Below are 20,573 nucleotides of genomic sequence, written 5' to 3'. Positions count from 1 at the left end.
AAAAGGTGATTACACACGAATGGATAGTCTGGTAGAAGATAAAAAAATCCAGTGACGGTAAAATCCAAATGCAAAACTTCAAGAAAGTTAAAAGAATTTCCACTTGTACAAGTAAAATCCAAGGAAATCCCGTAATTGAAAGAAGATGGTCCATAATAATCCAAAGGCATAAATCCATGGAATAATTCACAAAAATGTGTACAAGGAAAAAAAGAAAAGATTCCAATAATATTAATAAAAGAAAAATAAGATGTGCTTTCACTCTACTTCCAAGACATAAATATAAATAATTATTTATGTCTCGAAAGTAGAGTGAAAAGCACATCTTATTTTTCTTTTATTAATATTATTGGAATCTTATTTTTTTCCTTGTACACATTTTTTTTGTTTATGAATACAATCTTAAATGTTATCAGTGTGGTTTGGTGTAAGGTATGCATGAAATTTTCATCCTTTAGATGTGGGTTTAACTCGAGTTTCAAACTTGCAAAAGAAGACAATAGAGATTAGTAGAGCTGAGAAGGAGTTTAAGCTTCAAATTCTAAATATTGATTTCATGTTTTATTATAGATTAGCCTGTATTCTAAAGCAAATTAAAATAAATATATCTCTGATCGATCCTAATATTTAATTTTTGATTTGTCATAATAAAAAGGTGGAAGAACTTTATTCTCGCACTCAGAAGTTCTCCAACTGCCACCAATAATACTAGAAACAAATGAAACTTTTTTTGTTGGTTCTTTTTGAGAATTTCACCGGCTGAAGCACATTTTACTAAAGTAAACAAGTCAAGAATCGAGAATTTATATATATATATATATATATATACATATATATATATATATATATATATAAGCTGAACGTCTGTGTGTGTGTCTGATCACGAATAGGCTCCTATATGGTTGGCTATTTTAAAAAACTGATCACATATAATGATAGATGTATCGAGACACAGGAATGGGTATGTTTGATCTGACATAATGATGGTTCATTAAAATTGTGGGGTCTGCATACGCGCCTGGTCCACAAAGTATGGAAATAAAAAATTTAAAAAAGACGTTTACAAGTGTTTTTGATATACATGTACATAATAATACTTTGATATGTTTTAACTTAAATAGGGATGGTATAATAAAATTGTGGGATCTGCGTTCGCGCCTGGCCTCCATAGAATGGAAATAGGCACAAACTTTAATAAAGACTTTTCATATCTATCTGCGTAAGTATACTATGATAATTATGTTTCAGTTTGAAGAAAAATGGTATAATAAAATTATGGGGTGCTTGTTCGCGCCTGACCTCCATAGAATGGAAACATGTCACAAAGTTTAACAAGGTTTTTTAATATAGATCCACAGAATATTGTGATAAGTGTTTCAGTGTGAACAGGTATGGTATAATAAATTATGGGGTTTATTTATTTTATTTTTACTTTCATCATATTTTGCTTTGATTTTGATACCCCCAAATTCGAAGCTATCTCTTTACAACCCTTCCTTTTCATAACCTATCATACTTTCATAAATGAGAGTCCATTTTTTGTAGGCTATTTTTGAACCCAGTCAACGACGGGTACTTTTGCTAGTATATATATATATATATATATATATATATATATATATATTAATATATATATATATATATATTATACTTTGACAATGAGAATAGTCATGAAAATAAAAGTACCCATCGTTGACTGGGTTCAAAAACAGTCTACAGGAAATGGACTCTGATTTATGAAAGTATAATAAATTATGAAAAGGAAGGGTTGATAGATATGAAAAGTCTTTATTAAAGTTTGTGCCTACTTCCATTCTATGGAAGCGAGGCGCGAACGCAGATCCCACAATTTTATTATACCATCCCTATTTAAGTTAAAACATACTTATCAAAGTATTCTTATGTACATCTATATCAAAAACACTTGTAAACGTTTTTTTTTAATTTTAAATTTTTTTATTTCCATACTTTGTGAACCAGACGCGAACACAGACCCCACAATTTTAATGAACCACCGTTCTGCCAGATCAAACATACCCATTCCTGTGTCTCGATACATTTATCATTATATGTAAATCAGTTTTCTTAAATAGTCAACCATATAGGAACCTATTCTTGATCAGACACACACACAAACATTCAGCTTATATATATACACACACAGAGAGAGAAAAAAATAATTTTAGGTAAAACATGCAGAAGCCTTCCTGGATTATGTACTTAATGACAACGCCATTTTTTAACTACACTGGTGATTAAGTTGGTTAACACGCTGTACTTAGAGAGGTTGCAAGTTCAAATCACACCTGGAACGTAAACACAATTTTGACTCTGATTTTAGCCCAAAATAAAATTAAACATTTTAATCTATGAAATTAAACAGATTGTTTGATTTTACTTTTTTTTTTTTTTTTTTTAATTTTTGGAAGCTATATAATTTACAGAAATTAGACCCCAAGTAATGCCATATAGCACTGCTAACATGTAATAGACCTGGCATTTCCTCTTGTCAATTAAACTTTATTTCATGATTTACCTGGGAGGCATTTTCATGACTATTCTCATTGTCAAAGTACTGGTATAAAAAGAGTGGAATTTTCGGTGTTCAGCATTTTGTGGCCCAGTGTCATAAATGACGAAAGTTAATTATATGGTGGTGATATGAAATTCCAGTATTCATGCACTCTAAGAAGTTGGCACAACTCAAAAGAGGACAGCTGCTCAGATGGGATTCTCTTAAGCTGCCACCTCGAAGATAGCAAAAAAATGTATTTATATATATAAGTGATGGGACGATTCCAATATTTTCTCCGATTCCGATACAATTACCGATTCCGATTCTTTATAAACTCTAAATATTTAAGTTGTTATTTTTCCTCAAGTATTGTAAAAACATGTGTTAAATGTGCAGATATTTTCTCAGGCGTAAAAAAATACACTTGTAAGTGATGATCTATCGATTTTAATTTTACTATTAGTTTAAAATCAATAAATATTTATTATTTTATCATTACTATCAGCAGTGGAAGATTTTGGTTTTAATAGAATTAAATTTAAAAAAACAAAAAACACAAAAAAAACAATTAAAAGAATCGTTTATTAGCATTGGAAAGTAGGTACTAATTTTTCTGATTCCGAATAATCGTCCCAACACTAATATATATATATATATATATATATATATATATATATATACAGGGTGTCCAAAAAGTCACTAAAGGGTTTTTAACTTAAATAGATTCTTTATTTTTTATATATTTCTGTGATTTTAACACAATCTGACTAAGACACTGAGTAAATAAAAAAAAACTACAAAATTCAAACAATCTTTATTTGTGCAAAATAATGTCCTTTAAATGTTGCCCATTTTCAGCTTTGCATATTTTTTCTCTTTCCCAAACAGACTTGACTAGCCCCAATTTGTTCTTGCGGGATACCTTAAGGAAAGCGTCTATGTTAACAAACCTCAAACCCTGCAAGAATGGAAGGAAAACATCAGGAACGAACTAAGGGAGTTAAATCGCAATCCAGATATTCTGCAATCTATCATGAATAATGTTTTGGAAAGAACAAATATGCAAAGCTGAAAATAGGCAACATTTAAAAGACATTATTTTTCATACTTTAAAAATTTTTTCCTAATGTCTTCGTCAGATTGTGTTAAAATGACAGAAAGATATCAAAAATAAAAGAATCTATTAAAGTTCAAAACCCTTCAATGACTTTTTGGACACGCTGTGTGTGTGTGTGTGTGTGTGTGTGTGTGTGTGTGTGTGTGTGTGTATATATATATATATATATATTAGCCAAATAGAAGCAAATCTCTGATTTAAAACACCATAAAGCGGGAGACCAGTACCCGCATTAAGCTGGTTTGCAGTTTAATTTGTTGCTGGCTATCTTGCTCTTGCTTGTTGCTGGATCTCAACATTTTGAACCAAGAGAGAGACTTAGCTGTCGTACAAAGCTAAGACTCTGTAACATCATATTTGTATAGATACTCCCTCAGACATTTGGGCTCCTGGATTTTAAATGTCTGAGGGATTGGCACTCGTCTGACAAGACGTTGCAATCATCATCATATATTAGCCATCATAAGTAAATTTAAAGCGGTTTCACATGGGACCTTGAGACATGGGAGGACGTGGCTGGGAGCAGGTTGGCATGGAGGAGCGCTGTCCACGAAGGCGCTGTGCTTTATAGCAGTGACCTAAATCAAGCTGCTGAGGATAAACGCAAGCACAGAAAGGACAGATTATCAACCAGACACACCCAACCCCACCCCACCAGCACTACCTTTATCTGCCCAAATTGCACAAGAAAAATTGGGTCTAGGATTGGGCTCTATGCTCACCTGAGGACCCACAGAAGCCACAACGGAGGACAGTCTTACTCGGACACGAGTGACTGCCGATGATGATGATGATGATTAGCTATCATAATAAAGTCGTATTCCTGTCTGTTTACAATTTATTTAATATATACAAAAGGTATATTGTTTCACAATTTAAGGTCTTTAGTTCTCTCCCACTGCAAGAACTTAGACACTATGGTCGGAAAATGGGATTGAGAAGTCAGCGCCTCTGAGGGGTAGGGAGCACTCTGACCTGAAAAAGAACCTGGGTAAACCCCGTCGGAATTCCTGGGTAAGGGCGCCCCAGGCGATTAGCAATAAAATAACCCTTTTTCAAAGAAATAAGGCAGGGCTTGTGAGGGTGGACCTCCTAGAACTGCACGGAACTAAACTCCCACTGCAAAATCAACAGGGACCAGATTACAGGAATGGTCTAATCTCTTGATTTTAGGGGCCCAGGATAAAAATCCCTAAAATTAATTTTCATACTGAAAAAGGAAGTTTACACACTTATATTCCAGCATGATTTCTATGTATACTATTTGAATATATTCAAAAGAAAAGTACATTCAGGGCATAACATCATTTGCATATTACATTAAAGAAAATTTATCTTGATATTTAATATCTCAGTGTTATTAATTGTTTGTTGCAATAGAATTTTCTTCTTTTTCTATTTAGAAATATTATTTAAAGTTGCTTTATTTAATTTATATTTAATTTCGATTATTATTAGCCAACACTAGTTGCCTTTAAAAACAGAAGTTTATTTATTTAAGCTGCAAGAGTTATTTCCCCTTTAAGCCATTTCCCGTTTACCGTATATACTTGTGCATAAGTCGATGTGCATTTTAAGACCAAAAAATTGTGTCATTTTAGGTATTACCTGTGTATAAGTCGACTGTAGATTCTAGACAAGTTAAATGGTCCGTCTCATGGCTCTTTCTTGCACACATAATTTTCTTTATCTTTATTTTTGTAAGATATAGTATAAGTTGTTTCTCGGAATGATAACACGTGCATTTACGTAGTGTGGTCTATTTGATTCCATACATGCAACAAACGCAAATGTTTCTAATCAGACATTCTAATCAATAACATGCTTTACATTCCAGACGCAGTTAATGTTTTAGACATAATTTATGTCATGTGCCATAATAACATGAATGCATACATTGCACGAACCATAATATACCATAACAATGTGAACGCATGTGTTAAGTACCATTAAATGGTTTCATTAGAACGTTATCAAACAGTTAATATTGTCGTTTATAGGATTTTTAGGGGAGAACGACATACCGTAAACTCTACATTACCTAAGCTACTAAAAACACAGTCATATCATCACCGAATACATCATATCGAAATTAAGACTATAGCCACGTCTAGAGAGTGAACATTATGAGAGCTATTCCAATTATTAAGTCTCTCACTGAAAAACTGTGCATGTGTTTACATGCTGACAAACACACTACAGTGGGGTTCGGAAGGAGGGCGATTAATTACGAAGATTGCCGGTATATACCGAGTGCACAAACAAAATGGCGTTTTCTATGTTATGATCTAGCGCCGAGTAACTCTTTAACAATGTTTCCAAAAACATTACCTTTGTAGAAGTCGACACCAATAAAATAGCCTTAAAATCGTCTCCTAGAAATTCAATTTATACACAAGTATATACGGTAATTTCATAGACGAAAATTAATGTATTCATACTTCCATTTATGCAACATGTGGTCCACATTCAGGAAAATCATAAGTTAGGATATTCTGTTTATCTTAAATAGTAAACCCTCTGCCTGCCAATATTTTGCAGCTAATTCTACCCTATGCGACGAAGGCCATCAACTCCCTGTATTTCCTCCTATAACTGACAACACGCAATGCAAGATACAAATATCTGTGCATGAGGTCGCCAAGCTAATCAAGAACCTTGATTCCAGTAAAGCAACTGGCCCTGACGGCATTCCAATTATAGTGTTGAAAAAGCTTCAACCTGAACTTGCCCCTATACTTACAAAACTGTTTAAGCGTTGCCTTAAGGAGAAGTGCTTCCCAACACCCTGGAAAACCTTGTCAGTATGGCCTGTATTTAAGAATTCAGGTGATAAGTCATCTCCCTCTCAGTACAGACCAATAAGTCTCCTGTGTGTCATGAGTAAGTTGCTGGAATCCATATTAAATTAAGAAGTAGTCAACCACCTCAGCAGAAACAACCTTCTTAGTGACATGCAATATGGTTTCCGTTCTGCTAGATCTACAGCAGACGTGCTAACAGTTATATCTCATAGGATTAGTGATTCTCTCGACAAAGGCTTCCTTTCTAGGGCAATTGCTCTTGACATATCAAAGGCATTCGATAAGGTATGGTATAAGGGCTTACTTCATAAGATTTCCAGCTATGGTATAACTGGAAATGTTTTCTCAATCATTAAATCATTTCTCTCTGATAGGCTCATAATAGTAGTGGTTGATGGGCAGAAATCAGAGGCCCACAGTATTAATGCTGGAGGCCCCCAGGGGTCTATCCTGGGCCCAACTCTTTTCCTGATCTACATCAATGATCTCTCAAAACACATACATCATTCGTTGACATCTATGCTAATGACACGACCATCTACGTCAACACATCAAAGGCCGTAAATGACAAAGTTCTCTCTGACTCTCTCTCCTCTGATCTTGAACACATGGTACAGTGTGGGAACAGGTGGCTGGTTACTTTTAATGCACCTAATAGCAGGTTCCTATCTTTACATCATCAACGCTCTGATACCCATCTGGCATCAATTGAAATGGATGACTCTCGTCTAGGGGAGGCTCCATGTTTTGATAAGCTTCTGGGATTGACCTTTACTCCTGACCTGAAATGGAACATGTACATCAAGTCTGTTGCCAAGGTCGCTTGAAAAATGGTAGGATCCTTCTATCGCTCCAGTAGATATCTCATTGCTGATGCAATTCTCTTCTCTATATATATAAAAGCCAAGTACGCCCAAGGATGGAGTACTGCTGCCACATCTGGGCAGGAGCTGCTAAAAACAGCCTATCCTGTCTTTGTGATACTATAAAGTGGCCCTGAGGTGGATTTGAGCTGAGGGGGGGGCAATAGACAAAGGAAGAGGAAATAGCTTAGAATAAACAAAGAAAGAGGAAATATCCTACAATCAACAATAGATAGGAAGTAGCAAACAATAACAATAGAAACCTACAGATAAAAAAGGGAAGGGCAGCTTCCGGTAGCCAGGGTGGGGTGGGTGACCAGAGAGACCAAGACAGAGGAGACAGTTAGTTGACAACGAGATGCCCGTCGCGGCAGATTGAAGTTGAACAGTTATAGAATTGACATCTAGATGCGCTAGACGGTGGATGGAAGTTGGGCAGTTAGAGTTGACATCTAGATACCCTTGACAGCGAATGGGAGTTGATAACGACTACAGTTGAACAGTTATAGAGTTGACTGTGAAATAGAGACGTGGACAATTTTAGAGTTGACTGTGAAACAGAGATAAACGAATGTAACATCAATAGAACGGGAAGAAGACACACACACACACACACTCACAAGTCCAACAGTCAATTTATATGTGAACATTGGCGTTTGTGTTTTTCCTTTCTTTGTTTATATTTCTATCTTGTGAACCGTGTGTGTTCCCACTGACAGTCGCCAGCGAGAAAATGACCATCCGGCCATAAAAGGAATAGTCGAACGAAAAATCCATGGTACACAACGTTGGGAGCCGGCGATCTGTCGTGGTGCGCACGTCGGGTTACATCTTGACAGAGTACAAAATAAACTTCGTGGCCTAGTGGGAGATGTCCTTGTCTCTTCCCTACAATCTCTCTCCCACAGAAGAGACATTGCGACCCTGTCTTTGTTTTATCGTTATTTCCATGGCAAATGCTCGTCTGAGCTCCAACCCCTGGTCACCCCTCGCCAATCTTTCACGAAAAACACCAGTCTAGCCGAAACCATTGTCAATAATTTTCCCCACTCTTTATCTGTGCCTAAATCAAAACGTAGATTCCATGAACAAAGCTTCTTCCTTAGAAGTGCACGCCTGTGGAACTCTCTTCCATTTGCCTGTTTCTCACCTGACTACAACTTGGATGTCTTCAAGTCCAACATAAACAAATTCCTAATAAAGTGTCTTACTTAAGGGGGCGGTTTATGAACTCTCCATTACTAACGATTACTAAGATATTATCCCATTGATTACTATATACACAATAACTGTTATCCCCGAGTGGCTTCCGGGCCTTGATAAGTGGTGACTACCATGTAAAAAAAAAATATATATATATTTTTCAACCTGCCAATGCTTGATATATACAATTATAATTAAGTAACAATTATTAATTTATACCTACAGACACTAATGTTTCATGCTTACGCAATCATCAGTGTAGGGTAACAATTCCTGCCGGTCATGAGATCAGAACCCAGCCACAAAGCCATTTTTTTGTTCCATTTTCTGAACCTCTACCCCAGGACCACCAAACAATTACCAAGGGAATATAAGGACAATCTAGAGTGTTTACACAAGCGGAAGTCGTGAAATGATTCTGCAACCCTTACTGCACAATTCCAGACGGACATACCGTTACAGGAGGTATCCATGGTCTCTCAAGATTGAACAATCGGTAGATCGAAGTGGGGGTGAAGTTAGGACAATCCCCATAGAGTCCTATAAAAGGCTGTAGTTGAATATGAAATACACAGCAAGATGATATATTTTTAAAATAGATTTTACAAAGTAACTCATTTTTGCCAGTAATTCATCAAGACAATCCGTCAAAACAGTGTGTTTTTTTATAATTCACCTTGGGGGGGGGGGAAAAGAAAAAGAGTATTTGTTTTTTATTATTTGTATTTCGCTGATAATCTTTTCATTTCCCATCCAATGACATTTCTGGATAAGACATTAATTTATTTCTTACTAGCAGGGAGACCCAACGTTGCCCGAGTTTGAATGATGATCAACGAATGTTTCACACTCCCATATTTTTATTGTCATCGAAATCGGTGAAATCGACCATTTTTCAATCAAATCGATTGTCTGTCTGCTCTAGTTGGGGACCTATCATGGTGCACTGCGAGAAAGCTTCATATGCCTCCTTGCAGCGACTCAGTTTACAATATATTGTGAGACTACATTGCACTGTAGAGAACCTACTGATTTTAATAATGGCTTGAATTAAAGTTTGAAATAAAAGTCAAGTATCATGCTTCAATTGAGCTCTAAGCAGAAACATTCATTTTGAACACGCCTCTGTCATATCAAAGAACCTACTGTTAATTTTATATGTCTGGCCTTTTCTGCTTGTGCGATAATGAAATTTCTCAAATGCGCTTGTGATGTTAAGCTGTATAAGGTGTTAACTTTGATCGAAATCGCCTACTCATTCTTTCATCGGATTGTTTCGATTATTGATACTTATCGAAGGCATTCCGATACAAAACCTATTTAAGAACACTGCCATATACATAAAGTACATTTGTGTGATATTTAATAAAAATCGGCCCAGCCGTTTCGGAGTGCATAGGGAACTCTCTTTCACACACACACAAGGTTCCTTTTATATCGTAGTAAAGAAGCAATTACTATGAATTTGGTGTATTTTTAATGTTACTCGTCGTAATAATCAACAGCTAAAATATTTTATTGTGATGCTAAAATTCTGGTTGACATTGAAAGCAGATTATAAAATCAATTACGAATTGTTCAGATAATGTGCTTGCATTGAAAGAATAGCATCAGCAAGAGCCAGTTGCCGCGCCTAGACGTGCCTCAATTTGTCGTACATAAATCATACAACCGTAAATTACTACTTGAATTTAATTCGTTTGCTTTCTATTTTTTTTTTTTTTGCATAGTAATACCGTTAATCCATAAAAAAGGAGAAGTATATATATTTAACATTTTAATATATACCTATGTCTAAAACTAGGCAAATTTTTGTAGACTAAATAAATTTGATACCACCCCACCACTTATCGACAAAATCCTATTTCAGTCACCTAAATTATTTAAGATTTTTTTCTTTTCTTCTTTTTTTTTCTTTACAATTAATTAAAGCTGATGTTTTTTTGTTGTTTTTTTTTTAGTTTGCTTCTTTATTACAATAATTTGGTTATATTTGCTAAGGAGTTAAGATAACAGCTGAAAGGTGATCTCACAAAAGTAAACTCGGGTTCCTGAAACTGAACAAGAAAAAAAAAAAAGATTACAAAAAGACTCCCGGACGACGCTGGGTAGCCCTGCTATTATATAAATAAAACAATGTAGATATGTAGTTTGTAATGTAGTCTGATCCATATGGAGATGTTGCCGTAATAATGGTGAGCGCCAATTTATGTATGTGTACCCCGGAAGGTTTAAGTTATTCTTGGATTGAGCAAGAATTAATCGATTTATCCTCATTCCCAACGCCCACCATGCAATAAAGCAGCCATTGTGTTCCTGCACTTTTCTTGGCGGAAATGTTCTGACGACGAGAGAAAGATAATGATGCCCGGGAAATTACGTAAGCACTCACATAGATGCAAAATAGGAAAATAACGTTTTTTTTCTTTTTCTTTTTTTTTGCATTTTTTTCAGTAAAAATATAAAAGTAAAATGGAACGTCCCACTCACGCAATCACGAAATAAAAGAAAATTCAATTTATATTCCTAATTGTGGCACGACAGACCAACGACGATGCTATTCCTAACTGTGGCACGACAGACCAACGACGATGCTATTTCTAACTGTGGCACGACAGACCAACGACGATGCTATTCCTAACTGTGGCACGACAGACCAACGACGATGCTATTTCTAACTGTGGCACGACAGACCAACGACGATGCTATTCCTAACTGTGGCACGACAGACCAACGACGATGCTATTTCTAACTGTGGCACGACAGACCAACGACGATGCTATTTCTAACTGTGGCATGACAGACCAACGACGATGCTATTTCTAACTGTGGCACGACAGACCAACGACGATGCTATTTCTAACTGTGGCACGACAGACCAACGACGATGCTATTTCTAACTGTGGCACGACAGACCAACGACGATGCTATTTCTAACTGTGGCACGACAGACCAACGACGATGCTATTCCTAACTGTGGCACGACAGACCAACGACGATGCTATTTCTAACTGTGGCACGACAGACCAACGACGATGCTATTTCTAACTGTGGCACGACAGACCAACGACGATGCTATTTCTAAGCAGTATAGAATAAGGAAAAGGGATATTTGAACAATTTTTACAAGAACCAAAAAATAGGATGGGGGGAATAAATATGCAACAACTAAATATTATCAAAGGCAAAACAACTTTCTCTTTTACCTACATGAATAAGTTTCTTTGTGTCTTGACTTATTTTAAAGCGTTTAATTACTTTGAAACTAAAGTAATGTTAGGTCTGTTGAGTTAGAATGCAAAATCTTACGTTTTTGTTATAGCTATTAGTATCCTTGATAGTCAAAAATCTAAAATTGAACAAAATACTGTTAGAAACAAATCCAATAAATGTAACAAATCTGGCAAAAATGTGATGTATTTTGTTTAATTTCCGAGCGATTATCGAGGGTCCAAATAGTTTTTTTTTTCTAACTCAGACTTGACACTACTTTTGTTTCAAAGACAATAAACGCTTTAAATTAAGTTAAACCACAAAATAACTTATCCAAGTAGGTAGAAAAGTAACTTTCCTTTGATATTCATTTGTCTACCCCTTTGTTTTGTTGGTTATTGTAAAAAAAAAAAATGCCCAACTATTTTGAACGTGAGCATGACAGACCACCGAAAATTCTATTTCTAACTTTAGCATGACATACTGGTGAAAATGACATTTAAGTCTTAAGCATGTCGATAAAGGACACGTTTAAAAAAAAAAAACAACAACATATTTTCATGTCAAAATACAGACATAAATCTGTGTGTCTTCATCTGCGCAAAAAAATGAAAAAACCCTGCAGCTCAATTCCGTTTCTTATTGATAAAGTTAAAGAATTTTTTTTTTTTTTTTTTTCCATAAATTTGCTCGAAGAATTTTGCCATTAGACACACTTTTGTTCGTAAGAATTCTTGGGAGAAAATCGACTGTTATTGCCTCTTCATATTCTATAAAAAGAGATCATTATGTAAGCTGACCTGAACTACAAGCTATTCAACGTCTACTTTCATAATCTTAGAGATAAATCTATTTCATTCCAATCTTATTTTGAGAAGGAAAAAAAAAACTCCAGCTTTTGACTTTGAAGATTCGGGATTTTTTTTTATGCCGATAGGAAAAAAAAAAAAAAAAAAAAAAAAAAAAAAAAAAAATCAATATTTCTTCGAAGATCAATCATCTCGGAAAAGAAAAAAAAACTTTTTGGGGGAAACAGGCAAAAAAAAAAAAAAAAAAAAAAAAAAAATTAAAGAAATAACAAGAACCCCCACCCCACCCCCACCCCCACCCAAAAAACAGAAAACAAACTTACCTCTTCCGTGGAATAATAATAAAATTTCCGAATGTTTTGAAGCAGCACACAAAATCTAGGCTGCCAGTCTGGAAATTCTGGGTACGATTCACTGAGACTTTGGTCATCATATTCGTGGGCATTGTAACCTTGAATTAAATAAAAGATTTCTGGAATAAGATGTCTAGTAAAAAATTGTAGAACTTAAAATGTAGATTTCTACAAAGGTTTACTTACTTTTTTTTTTTTTACCGAATCAAATACTTAGAAATCGATGTTAGAAGAAAGAAACGTTTTCATATTAATTGGATTCTTCGGTTTTTTGTTCTCATCTTTATTATTTGCTCAACGTTTCAGTCAATGTAACCTCCGATGGTCTTTACGTGTATCTTGTTTGACAGACTAATTCTCAAGTTCGACACTATACATCTGGAGAAGGTCGGAGGTTACAGCGACTGAAACGTTGCGCAAATAACACATCTTGAGATGAGAACAATAGTCCGAAGAATCCAAATAATACTAATAACTATTCCTCATCTCAAAAATTTTGAAACATAAGAAAATTCTTTTTTCAACATTGACAAAGAAAGTGTTGCTAAGCCTCCGGGCAAAGATCAAAATGTTTGAGAAAACTGGAACATTGCACCATATACCCCACCCCTCAAATAAGATTTCTTTAAGCAATTACATATAAACAACTTAAAAGTGTTTGTAATAAGAAATTAAAAAAACAAAAACACAATATTTTGGGAACCTTAAAATGGTAGATAACTTTTGTGTATAAATTTGATGTAAAATGAGCACTCACTTCCGGGTCACCAGGCGGTAATGATCATTCACTTTTGGATCAAATAGGATTTGTAACAACATATAATCAAATATTTTCTTAAAGAGAGATAAATGCATGTTGTGTGTTGATTCAGGATTGACCTTATGTAGGACGATCGCCCCCCCCCCAAAAAAAAAAAACAACAACAAAACAAAGAAACTAGTGCAGAAAGGTGTGCAGGAGAAATCAAGCTATGTGAGAGCAAACAGATGAATAGATGGGACAATCTATGCAATTTGGGAACTAAATGGGCAGTAATTCTGGTAGAACGTCGGTGATGCCAGTAGAAGTATGGCCACTATTTATTCAGAATATGGCCCCGCAAGTAAAATAAAAATTATTTTATTTATAACACATTTAAATGCATTTTCTTTTCAGCAGAAAAAAAAATAGTTACATCCTCAAACACACAAAATTCATCTACAAGAAAATAAAATTGTTAATGTTTAAAAAAAAAAAAAAAAAAAAAAAATGGTTACATACAATTAAAAATGTCATTTGGTCCTTAAGTGGATGATTATTTTACATTAAATTTATATTCTAAAGTGATCCCCCCTTCCCATTTTAAATCATAATATATATTTTAAAAAAATTATTTCTTCTCATCGTTAACTTTTTCTGGTTGTCTACATGTAATTGCCTTAAAAAAATCTTATTGGAGAGAGGATGAATTATCATAGGATCCAAGGCTTCAAAAACACCAAAGTGTTCTGTCTTCAGTTAGAGGATAAAGTCCTTCTAGACTTAGACAATCAAGAGTGCCTTTTTGGGGAAACTACCTGGGAAGACAAATAAACAGAAAATCTCTCGAATTAAGAAATATCAAGACCCCCCCCCTCAAAAAATCATTCTGATTCAAGTGAAGTTTGGTCTGTGTAATTGCAAATCAAAATGGTTATTTCATATTTAATATTTAAACACAATAACAATAATAAACGGTTCATTTATTATTATTCAACTATTACCCAGATACAAATTTCGAATTTACTCATTAACTTTGTGGAGCAGACGAGAATCAGTGATCTCATCATGATATGGCGTAAATGAAGGAAATACAGTATTCTATGTGATTTCATTTTAAAATGCAAAGTTTAACATTTTGAAAGTCAGATACTTTGCTATACTTAAACACTTAGGGCCCTGAGAATAACGATTTTCATCCGATCCCCGAAGTTAAGCAACATAGAGCTGGTCAGTACTTGCAAGCGAACACTTAGGAATACCAGGTGCTATACACAGATTTTTTTTCTATATTCATGTAAATTTATTTTGGGTAAAATGAAACTTACATAATTTTGTCAAAACAAAAAATAAAAAGCTACTTACAACACCTGGTATTCCCAAGCGGTCACTGATCTAAGTGTTGATAAGGCTCTACATTGCTTAACTTTTGTGATCGGACGAGAACCGGTGTTTATAACCGTAATCAAAGAAACGAAACATTTAACCCAACTTCATTTCAAAACTCATTACAAATGTTCAGACACGCAGTTATAAACGATTACTCAAATACAAGTTTCGATCTTACTCATAGCAAGGAAGAAATGACAGTTTCATACCTTCTGCAATATTAGTAATGCGTAAACAATCACGAAAGTATCATAGCAGGGTTAAAATAGTATTGAAAACGGAAGTTTCCGCATAAGGTTAGATGAAGTAGAAAAAAATCCGTTAGAAGTTAAGTTAAAAATAGAAGCACTTGTTAGTGTATGATGTTAAAGACAAGACATTGACATAGCAAATAAGTGAGACAATTATATAGAATGAACAGGCGTCTTTTTAAATCTCTTGCACTACCGCCATGGCTAGAAAAATGCAATAGTCTAGCTCAAATTTATGTAAAGAAAAGTAAATAAATCAGCAAGCAAATGATATGCAGCCCAGAGAAAATAACGGAATTGTTGTTTTTTTTATTTGCTTACAAATAATAATACAGCCATAAAGAGAAAAGAAAAAGATTAATATCTTTATGACGACTACTGCTGTCACTAATACAGTGAGACGCCACTACCTATTAAGCCAACTACCTACAACGTATCAACAAGACTCCAGCTGTTTCTATCAATGAGACTGCAATGTTGTAGACTCGGCCTGCGAAGTTGATACATGGGTAAGAGAAATGAAGAAACAAAGATAGACGTGCAGTTACAATCAACGTCAGAGTAAAACAACCTTTGTATGTCTCCAATCACTCTATACTTCCGGTATCTCAATGCAATCGTCCGGTAGTCTACCAAGTTCGATATGCAAGAGAGACAAATAGTGACTATACAGGGTGTCCGTAAAGTTACTATACAGTCTTACAAGTTACTATACAGACACCCTGTAATATATTAACTATTAATACAAATATAATACAATAAAACAATAAGACTGTATAGTAACTTTACGGACACCCTGTATATTAAGAGACAACAGTGACAAAGCATTTGGTGGCTTTACAAGATTTGAAAACGGGTTATTAGTGTCGTACCCAGAATAGATACTTCTATAGTCTGTGATCATATCGATTAAGCCGATCATTTACAGTTTTAGAGTTTTAAAAACTGTAACATTGAAAAACATATTGTATGCAATCTTCCCTTTAGGAAATCCAAAATATTAGCCCAAATTATCTCTAAGAAAATAAAAATAAAACAAAACTTTCATGAAACGCTATCTTGAGATTTTAAACACAAACTAGCGGGCCGCCCTGCGTTGCTTAGTCGTAAGATATGCTTGAATATATTTTAATTCATGCAGATTACATATTAGTAATTATGTACTATTATCACTATATATTATGTATATTATGCTATCCATTATTATCATTATATAGTATTTTTATCACTACTATATGTTAGATTCATTATAATAATCAATAGAAACAATACTCTATAGATTATTATAATGAACCTAACATATAGTAGTGAAATTAAAACTTAAAAATATATATGACGGATGCCATCAGCTAGAAGCGAAACCAAAAAACATACAATTCTCTGCCCTCATTGCTTAGTCTCTGAGCTACACATGTATATATTCATTACGCACGCAAATTCATCTGTCATACTTTTTTTAAAAGATGGATGGAATCACCCGATCGTTGAAGACAAGCTGCAAGCAAGGGCCATAAAGTTTTATAATTATATAAATAAGGCAGTTTTAATTGCACACCAAAAGTGTCTTCTGAAAGCACATCCATTAAAATCTGCGCATTTTATGATGAATCTACAGTTTTGAGCCTCTGGAGGGGCATAGGCCATCTACAACTTTGTAGATGTTTTTGTAGCGAGGAGTTCTTTTTTCTGGGTGAGGGTGCTGTCTTCCCAGAAAGTACATACAGCGCCTAGTTTTCCCAAATGGTCACCCATCTGGTACTGACCAGGCTCAATGTTGCTTAACTCCGCTGATCTAGCGAGAACCGGTGTTTCAACATGATTCGGCGGTATATTTTATGACGTACCCGGCATTGTCCAGGTGTTTGGAGGTGTGTGTTGAGCGAGAAAAAAAAAGTGGTAGTAGGCAGGCAGGCTCGAACCCGTATCGCAAAGGCGAAAATAAAGTGAAAGAAAAGCTGACTTCTTACCCTTACTTCATGACACGACCGGAAGTTTGGAACGTTAAAATTAGGCAAAGTCAATCCAACCGATATGATGACTTGCAAAAATGGCTCATAAAAAATCGACCCCTCCTTGTAGAAAAGTGTCCAGTTGAGGGTAAAGGAATTAATGTTTTTGGCCAATTTTTCGATATTTGTCATCAGAGACATCGAGCTTCAAAATAATACCGATCTTGTGAAAGTCCATCGCCTCTATCGAAAGTTTTAGGCAGGCAGACATACATATATACATACATTTAAACAGATAGGTGAGATTTGTATTATAGATGAAGATGCTAGTTAAAACTTAAGGTGTGACAGACCAACAAAATGCAATTTCAAACTTGAATGTGACAAATAAAATAAAATGTCTTTAAATATAATTTCAAAACTCTTGAATTAAACCTGCTTATTTCTTGAATAAAGGAATTGGAAACTATTTAAGGCAGACATACTGACTGTTTCAAGGGGTGAAATGAACCAATGAATGTCTATGGAGAATATAGAAAACACGAACAAATCCAATGATATACATCACATTCATTTTAATACAGCTTGTATATAGGGGAGAACTTGAATGCCTACTAGACATTGTCCTCGAATGTCTAAGGTCTCTCTGTACAGGGGTTTGTCAGAACAATCTGGCATGAGGATACTTTTTCCCTGACGAAATATTCAAAATCACATAGTATTTGCAGCCCAAATAAGATCTCACTATGGCTAGCCCACAGCTTTCTGAGGAATGGTGCACCTTCTCCAAGTAATATTACCTCAAGTAATAGCACGAAGCTGGATACTCCACCAGACTAGATAAATTCTTGTCCTAGAATCCAGTAAGACCAAGAGACCAAAATAAAAGATATACTACAACGTATAAAAATGGTTAATTGGGGAGAGGAAAATTATGTTCTCAATTTCTTTACTAACTCAGTGCTTGGAGAGATAAAGAACTTAAATGGAACATATATAGACTTCAAGTGTTAGCCCCAGGTTGTGGGCCCCTTGATTTCTGAGAACTTCGACTGAAGTAAAATAAAACAAGAAAGGTCTTGTATATAATAAGTAGGGCTGTGACAGCAGCATATTATTTTAATTGTTTTGACTCTTGAGTATATATCCGTTAATATCTTATGTTTTTTTTTTATATAGACTGATGTGGTTCTCGATTGATTGGTTGTGTCTTACTTTGTCAGATATATACTTGAGAATGAAAAGAATATTCTGTTGTCACAAACCTAGTAATAAGTCTCTTCAGACTATAATATACATATTTTTGTAACTTGGAGGAATGGACCATAAATTAAGGATTGAGTAGAAACATTTGTTCTACTTAGCGTCGTCCGGGATAAAATATAAGTTTACAGTGTTACTTTTATGTAGTGGTATAAAATAAATCTCTTTGCATTATTTTTTTTTTAAATAAGTCTCAATTATCTTCATATTATTAAGAAATGGACAGCCGAGACAAGAAATTAATAATTGATTTCGACCATTTACTTTACTCAACGCTGCCCGATACCAAAAGTAGTCCGATTATCACCGTATTATCTTTCTTCGGACTAGTCTTTATCAACATCATTTACTACATAGCATTGTGATATTTTTTTAAGTATTAAAATTGGAAAAAAAAAAAAAAATTTAACTATGACTGATAAACTAAGGTAAAGCAAAAAGAAAAGACCTTTGTAGGCGAGAAGATGCAACTAAAAAAAAAAAAAGAAACCGAATGAAAAAAAATCCTTAATTTTATAAATTGAAAACTGACACAGATAATAAGATAGATTAACCGTAACACATTTATCCTTTAACACACAACATATACAGCGTGACCCCCCCCCAAAAAAACGGGCCCCAACTCTAATTAGGCCCCGTTTCTTAGTGTTTTGTCCGAATTAAATGAAACTTTGGTCATAACTAGTTTATTATATTCAAAACATCACATAAAAAAACTAGGGTCTTTGGCCTTTTTTTCTCCGTTCTACTGCATATGTTCTAGATATACCTTCTGTTTTTTTTGTTTTTTTTGGGGAGGGGGGGGTCACCTTGTATTAGTAGGTCGAGAGTATACTTGAATAGTTCTTAGTTGTTTCAATAACACCTATTAGAAAACCAGTACAGTTTATATCCAAAATTTCTAGGATGGTCTTTTTTTTTTTTTTTTTTTTTTTTTTTTTTTAAACTATTTTGTAATGTTATCCTAAGGTACTTAATAATAACAGCCAACACATAAATATAAAATGGTTTATTACTATGAATGGAAAACAGAAAATGTAGTTATAAGTTGGGTAAATGGCTTGTAATGTATATGGGGAACAGCCCGGCTGTACTCTTACTACCGTCATTCTTATCGATGCTAGCAGAGTTACCTCATTAAAGTATGATGACCCCCTCCCCAAAAAAAAAATCGTATTATTTGAATTATTTGGACTACTGTTCTCATCTTTAGTGTTATTTGCATAAAAGTTTGGTCGATATAACTTCCGAGCTTCTTCAGATGTATCCCATCAAACTCCGGAATCGTCACGGAACCCTTTATTTAATCTATTGGGTAGCATACTCTCATTCTGTCAGCCATGACTGGATAGATGCCTTAAGTAATTCACAATTGTATTTTAGTGTCGTCCACACTGAGGATTGACCAACCACCTCTAAAAAAGTGTAACTTGCAACTGAATTTTATCAAGTAATTTATCCACTATGCCATGGACCCTTCCGAACTTTAAGAAAGTTGGAGGTTACATCAATGGAAACGTGAAAATAACACCCAAGATGATAACAGCAATCTGAATAATCCAAATAATACGAATAAACAGTCTTTATCTTAAAAATTCTAAAAAAAAAAAAAAAAAAAAAAAAAGAGAAAAACCTTAGTTAATTTAAATAATTTATTCTGGGGTCCAATTTATTAAAACTCTAGTTGAGTCCACATTATATTTCCTAGAGACAAATTCAAATCACCACCTATAGGTTCCTTTTGAGAGTGGCTGGATTTATTAGTGCATGTCGCCTGCAGTGCCCTCATCCACAAAGCAATGACCGATTGGAATATACAGGTAACGTTTATTTACAGTCTCGAGCATCCCAATTTGGGATGTTGAATTTTATCCACATTAAATCTTGACCTTGCGCCTTACTTGGCCATAGTGTTGAAGAAGACAGACATGTTATGCCCGCCCCCCGCTTAACACAGCATTTTAATTAGGTGAACGAATAAAGAAATACTTTACCCACAAATCCTTCACTCTATAATAAAGATTAATGTTTATTGATTTGTAAATATATATATATAGTTATTTTCTTTATGTAAATAGAGTCATATCTTGCTACGAAGTGCAGAC

The 20,573-nt window shown here is 34.6% G+C and overlaps 1 protein-coding gene across 17 annotated transcripts in view; it reads right to left on the bottom strand.

Annotated features, from left to right (window-relative positions):
* The window catches only part of LOC145248122 (disabled homolog 2-interacting protein-like), a 1,344,959-nt gene that overhangs the window by 1,072,887 nt on the left and 251,499 nt on the right, over positions 1–20,573 (bottom strand). For all 17 annotated transcript variants that reach the window (XM_080109927.1, XM_080109924.1, XM_080109911.1 and 14 more), the window contains one exon: positions 12,848–12,975. In XM_080109927.1, the coding sequence (XP_079966053.1) occupies positions 12,848–12,975 (128 nt within the window). The remainder of the gene's footprint in view (positions 1–12,847; positions 12,976–20,573) is intronic.

This window comes from Euprymna scolopes, chromosome 26 (genome assembly GCF_053919585.1).
Source record: "Euprymna scolopes isolate OS-2025 chromosome 26, ASM5391958v1, whole genome shotgun sequence".
NCBI classification, from domain to species: Eukaryota; Metazoa; Mollusca; class Cephalopoda; order Sepiida; family Sepiolidae; genus Euprymna; species Euprymna scolopes.
Note: the sequence above shows the minus strand (reverse complement) of the source record. Positions and strands in the feature narration are given on the sequence as shown.